Source organism: Bison bison, unplaced genomic scaffold (assembly GCF_000754665.1).
Source record: "Bison bison bison isolate TAMUID 2011002044 unplaced genomic scaffold, Bison_UMD1.0 scf7180017864471, whole genome shotgun sequence".
In the NCBI taxonomy this organism is placed as follows: Eukaryota; Metazoa; Chordata; class Mammalia; order Artiodactyla; family Bovidae; genus Bison; species Bison bison.
Genome location: NW_011495032.1, coordinates 24,306,117 through 24,313,100, shown reverse-complemented (window position 1 = coordinate 24,313,100; position 6,984 = coordinate 24,306,117). Strand labels below are relative to the sequence as shown.

General features: G+C 36.7%; 1 protein-coding gene across 1 annotated transcript in view; it reads left to right on the top strand.

Annotated features, from left to right (window-relative positions):
- The window catches only part of ALS2CR11 (amyotrophic lateral sclerosis 2 (juvenile) chromosome region, candidate 11), a 126,187-nt gene that overhangs the window by 49,012 nt on the left and 70,191 nt on the right, over positions 1-6,984 (top strand). Inside the window, exons 10-11 of the mRNA XM_010860971.1 lie at positions 2,129-2,234; positions 4,543-4,609. Coding sequence (XP_010859273.1) covers positions 2,129-2,234; positions 4,543-4,609 — 173 coding nt within the window. The remainder of the gene's footprint in view (positions 1-2,128; positions 2,235-4,542; positions 4,610-6,984) is intronic.

Here is a 6,984-nt window from a genome sequence, read left to right as displayed (position 1 = left end):
GCTGAAACTCTAGTACTTTGGCCACCTCATGCGAAGAGTTGACTCATTGGAAAAGACTGATGCTGGGAGGGATTGGGGGCAGGAGGAGAAGGGGACGACAGAGGATGAGATGGCTGGATGGCATCACTGACTCGATGGACATGAGTCTGGGTGAACTCCAGGAGTTGGTGATGGACAGGGCGGCCTGGCATGCTGCGATTCATGGGGTCGCAGAGTCAGACATGACTGAGCGACTGAACTGAACCATTAAGTGCTGCTTGAGCCATCTTATGGAAAAAAACGAACAAACCTTTTGGTCAACCCAATACCTCGGCCCTGGTAATTCTCTATTGCTTATCTTATATGAAATTAATTTTCCTGAATTTTTTGTAGAAGACTTGGTTTAGAAAACTCTTCTAGTTTCACAGAGCTCCCATTTCTGAAGTTTTTATTTGGTGTTTAAAAATACAATGGGGCTTCCCTGGTGGTTCAGATGGTAAAGTATCTGCCTACATTGCAGGAAACCCAGGTTCCTGCAGGCCCTGTCTCAAAGCAGAGACCAAGCTGGTCAGTTTTGATTATTCTCAGTAGTTAGACTACTCCAGTCCTCTTGGTTCTTATCGTGAATCCTTGGCACTCAGCTATGTGCTTGCTAATGGAAATGAGCAAAACCCTCCCAGTTTCAACTGGCTGTGCTTTCTTGTGACTTATTCTCAGACTGGCTGGCTGTGCTTTCTTGTGACTGCCTGTTGGTTGTTTGGGGATGACTTATTCTCACATTCATCAGATGCCCCTGTTACACCTGTTGCTTTCCCCCATATATTCACTGATACCATGAAGGTCTTATGTGTATGGGGTTAATAGGAAAACCTTGTCACATGATTTTGTTGTAAATGTTGCCGGTAAGTTTTGGGGTATGCTAGCCAGATACTGTGAGTTTTTATGTAGATATTTGGGAAGATTCAAAAACTATACTGTCACTGCTTCTATCATCATCTTGGAATTTTCCTTGTTTTACAAAACTTTTATATTCATAATACTTTATTATGGTGTCATTTGGGGGGGTTTATTTAAACAGTCATCTATAGGTAATAACAGCTGTTTCTTTGTTCCCAGTCCTTAATCCGTAACTTTGTCTTCTTGTCATTCTGTGCTGGCTAGAAGCTCCAGTTAACGTCTGTTATAAATAGTGGATATCTTTATTTTGTTTAGGATCTTTCATGGCAAAGCTCATAGCATTAGAAAGCCAAACACATTATTTATGTAGTTTTTTTTGCTGATGTCTTATACCAAATAAATTATTTCCTTCTCTTCCTCGTTTTCTGTGAGTTTTTTATTTTAATCATAAATGGCCATGGGATTTTGCCAAATTATTTTTCTCTTTCAATCAGCTAAATTGTATGTAAATTATATGTTTTGTTGTTAATGTCAAAATAGCCCTATATTCCTGGAATAAAGCCAACTTGTTCATAGTATATTATCTTTTCCTTATACCACTAGATTTTTTTGTACTAAAATTGTATTTTATTTGTAAGATTTGCATCTCTATTTGTGAATGAGATTAAACTAATTTTCCTTTTTTGTAATGTCCTTGTTATGTTTTATTATCAAGATCAGTGTCCTTATGAAATAAATTGAGAAACATTTCCTCTTTTCTATTTAATTCTTGTCAATTATATATTTAGATTATGAAAATCTTTTGAAATTTCTTGGATTAGAAAGAAAATTCTTCTCTTTTTATTTATTTTATTACTGATATATATGTACTGAATAATTTTAAAAATATGTATATATTGTTTACATAATGAAACCAATATATATAGAATAATTTCTAAAATATATGTGTATATAACTTAAAAATAATAAGACCATTGGCTAGATATTTACAATATAGGGTTAAGAAATACAACATTACCAATATTATAATGTGTTTTATGTACCCTTATAAGATTACATCCCTCTCCAGGAAACTACTACTCTGAATTTTACTGTAATCATTCTTTTTCCTTTGTGTCCTTAAACAATATATTGTTGATTTTTTCTTTAAGAACTTTATATAAATGTATCATACTGTATATGTTGTTCTTTGATTCATACAATATATATTCTTCTGTCACTTTTTAAATCTGTGACTGATTTCTTTCTTTAGGCTGGAAAAAATGAAAAAAGAATATAGACATCTAAGTACATGGGCAGAAAAAGCTAGCTATTTAGAAGGACTTCTTACCCCAGGATTAGAACATAAAGAACCTAAGGTAATTAACATAATACATTGTTCCCTATATAGATTTTTATTTTAAAATTATGATAGCTAAAAATAATGGTCAAAAGCCTGTTCTTTATGTCTGTGTCTCCTTTGCTGCTTTGTACTCACAGATGGAAAGAACAGACTTTGGAATCAGTGGGAGGAGGAGAGGGTGAGATGACTTGATGGAAGAACATTGAGACACATACATTGCTATATGTAAAGCAGATAACTAGTGCATGAAGCAGGGCACCCAAAGCCAGTGCTCTGTGACAACGTCAAGGGATAGTGTAGGGAGGGAGGGAGGAAGTGAGTTCAGGATGGCGGGGACACAAGTATACCAAGGCTGATTCATATTGATGTTTGGCAAAACTATCACAATATTGTAAAGTAATTCTTTTCCAATTAAATAAATAATGATCAGACACTGCTTATTTTTCCCTCTCTTGTTGTTGTTCAGTTGCTAAATCATGTCTGGCTCTTTACAACTCCATGAACTGCAGCACACCAGGCTTCCCTGTCCTTCACCATCTCAGAGTTTGCTCAAACTCATGTTCACTAAATCAGTGATGCCATCCAACCATCTCATCCTCTGTCATCCCCTTCTCCTCCTGCCCTCAATCTTTCCCAGCATCAAGATCTTTTCCAATGAGTGGGCTCTTTGCATGAGGTGGCCAAAGTGTTGTAGCTTCAGCTTCAGCATCAGTCCTTCCAATGAATATTTAGGGTTGATTTCTTTTAGGATTGACTGATTTGATCTCCTTGCTGAGAGTCTCCAAGGGACTCTCAGGAGTCTTCTCCAACACCACAGTTCAAAAGCATCACTTCTTTGGTACTCAGCTTTCTTTGTAGTCCAGCTCTCACACCCATACATGACTACTGGGAAAAACCATAGCTTTGACTATACAGACCTTGGTTGGCAAAGTAATGTCTCTGCTTTTTTAATATGCTTTTTAATATGCTGTCTAGATGTAGATATAGCTTTTCTTCCAAGGAGCAAATGTCTTTTAATGTCATGGCTGCAGTCACCATCTGCAGTGATTTTGGAGCCCAAGAAAATAAAGTCTCTCACTGTTTCCATTGTATCTCCATCCATTTGCCATGAAGTGATGGGACTGGATGCCATGATCTTTGTTTTTTGAATGTTGAGTTTTAAGCCAGCTTTTTCACTCTCCTCTCTCACTTTCATCAACAGGCTCTTTAGTTCCTTGTCACTTTCTGCCATAAGAGTGGTGTCATCTGCATATCTGAGATTATTGATATTTTTCCTGGCAATCTTGATTCCAGCTTGTGCTTCATCCAGCCCAGCATTTCTCATGATGTATTCTGCATATAAGTTAAATAAGCAGGGTGACAATATACAGCCTTGACGTACTTCTTTTCCAATTTGGAACCAGTCCATTGTTCCATGTCCAGTACTAACTGTTGCTTCTTGACCTGCATACAGGTTTCTCAGGAGGCAGGTAATGTGGTCTGGTATTCCCATCTCTTTAAGAATATTCCACAGTTTGTTGTAATCCACACAGTCAAAGGCTTTAGCACAGCCAATGGAGCAGATGTTTTTCTTTAGAATTCTCTTATTTTTTCTACGATCCAGTGTATGTTGGCAGTTTGATCTCTGGATCCAGCTTTTACATCTGGAAGTTCTCAGTTCACACACTGCTGCAGCCTAGCTTGAAGGATTTTGAGCATAGTTTCTGTACTTTCATATTCTGATAATGTGACATTCAGTAAATATTGATTACTTATAAGGTTTAGTTTTTAACAGCTTTGTTGAGGTATAATTCAGATACTATACCATTCACCCATTTAAGAGTACAATTCAGTGACACTAAGTATATTCATACAGTTGTGCATCCATTGTTGTAATAAATTTGAGAATATTACCATTACCCGTAAAAGAAACCCCAAACCTCTTGGCCTATAACCTCCAAACCCTCCATGCCCCACAAGCCCTAAACAATAACTAATCTACTTTATGTCTCTATAGATTTGCTTGTTGTAGATATTTCATACAAATGGAATCATACAATATATGGTCCTTTGTGACTTACTTCTTTTTCTCTCATGCATTCAGCATTCAGAAACCCCATCAATTCTTGGATCTTCTCTCCCTGGAACATCAAGCTCCTAGCCAGGGTGTTAGTACTATTTAAACAGTACTATTTCTCACAAATTTTGCTTTTCTCACAAACCCATATTCTTCTTGTCTTCTATAATTTTTTTAAAGTGTTAAAAGAAGTTATGAAGGCAGAGAAAAGTGTTTTAGCTCTTTAAACATTTCTCCAATATGTTTTCTTTTTATTTTTTCCTTCTAGGAAAGTAATATCAATGAGATACCAGAAAGCCAATTGGAAGAGAGACCTACAGATACTGTAACATCAGGTTATATAACTAACTTACTTTTGTATTTATTATTAAGATAATTAAAACAGGGTGGTTATATTACAAAAAGCAAACCAGTAATATGCTTTAAGTAGATTTCATTTTTTGTTAGGGAATAAAAATACATTTCATTATAGTCTTGGTATATAGTATTTATTTTGTAACACTCCAAAGAAAAGAATTAGACCCAATAAAGAATTATTTTTATTTTTGATACTCCTTTCCTCCTTTAAGGACAAGAAAAAAGTTAAATCTTATCTATAGTCTATGAAAAGGTATGTTGTTAAACATTGTTAACTGTAGACCTATTGATTTCTTTTATGTGGAGGGTGTGTATGTGTGTGTAAGAGAAAGGGAAAAGGGAAAAAGTTGAACAGGAAATAAAGTTAGCATTAAATCTGAGAACTTCATACAAATTATCAGTGCATGTGTGCATGCTAAGTCGCTTCAGTCGTGCCCGACCCTGTGGGACCCCATGGACTGTAGCCACCAGGCTTCTCTGTCCATGGGACTCTCTAAGCAAGAACACTGGAGTAGATTGCCATTTCCTTCTCTACAAATTATCAGTAACGTATTTAATTAATAAAAGATACTGTTCATGCAGCTTTAAGAAAAATCTATTAAAAGATTCACTTAGTAAATTAAAATAGATACATAATACTCTATCTTCAAAATCTTGGATTCTGCTGATATGGATTAATGATTTATTGTTATAAGTTTTTGCCACAGGTTATTTATCTAATTCTACTTCTCCAGCTACCTCAGCCTTTGGTATATTCATTTCCTAAATTCTGAGGATCAACCAGCCTAGCAGAGCTATTTCATCTCTAATCTGCCCTTTAACTGAAACATTCAAGTTTTAGGTTGTAGCAGAATCACAGCTTCCCTCTTTAATACCACTGTTGAATATTGGAGGTTAACCTTTCTCACTCACTAGTGGTTGCTAGCTTTATTTTTCTTTAATTTTTTTCAATTATCCTAGGAGTTTATTTCAGATCCCATTGGATCCTCTGGTGACTTCTTTCCTTTTGGCATTCCAATAGCTTCCTGTAGTTACAGCTAAGTGATTTACTGATCACTATGTTCCAGGCATGTTACTTGGATTATATAAATCAGTCCTCACAGCAGTCAACTGAGGAAGCTATTATTATTTATCCACATTTTCACAGATGAGAAAACTGAGGATCAAGTCAGTGAGAGGTCACATAGCCATTAATTTGAACCTTGTCTGTTTGATCCAAGAGCTCAAGCTTTTAGCCACATTGCTGCACACATTTGTATACTTGTACCATTCCTATAAGATAAACTGTCTCTAATCTGATTTACTTGTGAGAAAACCAAGGCTCAGAAAAATGAGCTGACAGTAGTCATGCAGCTAATAGTGACCTTAATAAATTCTGTTTTTATTAGACTTAGGCATTCCATTTTATCTCTGTATTTAATCCCTTTCCCCTTTTAGACTTTTTTTCTTTGCTAAATACGTATTGTTTATATTTCTAAAGTGAAAGTGTTAGTCACTCAGTCATGTCCGACTCTTTGTGACCCCATAGACTGTAATCCACCAAGCTCCCCATGTCCATGGAATTCTCTAGGCAAGAATACTGGAGCGGGTTGCCATTTTCTTCTCCAGGGGATCTTCCCAACTCAGGAATTGAATCTGGGTCTCCCGCATTGCAAGTAGACTCTTTACTGACTGAGTCACCAGGGAAGCCAACATATTTCTTCCCTGGTGGCTCAGATGGTAAAGCATCTGCCTGCAATGTGGAGACCCAGGTTCGATCCCTGGGTTGGGAAGATCCTCTGGAGAAGGAAATGGCAACCCACTCCAGTACTCTTGCCTGGAAAATCCCACGGACAGAGGAGCGTTGTAGGCTACAGTCCATGGGGTCGCAAAGAGTCGGACACAACTGAGCGACTTCACTTTCACTTTCAGGAAGATTTTGTAAGTGCTTCAGTTAGCCTCTGTTGAGAGGTCTTAGTTTTTTGGTTATATACAGCCTTATTCTAATCTCTTTTTCCAAACCAACCTTATCACTGACCATCTGGGATTTATTTTATTTCCTCTTGATTTTTACCAAGATATACTGTTTTCATTCCAATCCCAAAGAAAGGCAATCCAAAAGAATGTTTATACTACCACACAATTATACTCATTTCACATGGTAGCAAAGTAATGCTCAAAATTCTCCAAGCTAGTCTTCAACAGTATGTGAACCGAGAACTTTCAGATGTTCAAGCTAGATTTAGAAAAGGCAGAAGAACCAGAGATCAAATTGCCAACATCCGTTGGATCATAGAAAAAGCAAGAGAATTCCAGGAAAATATCTACTTCTGCTTCCTTGACTATGCTAAAGCCTTTGACTGTGTGGATCACA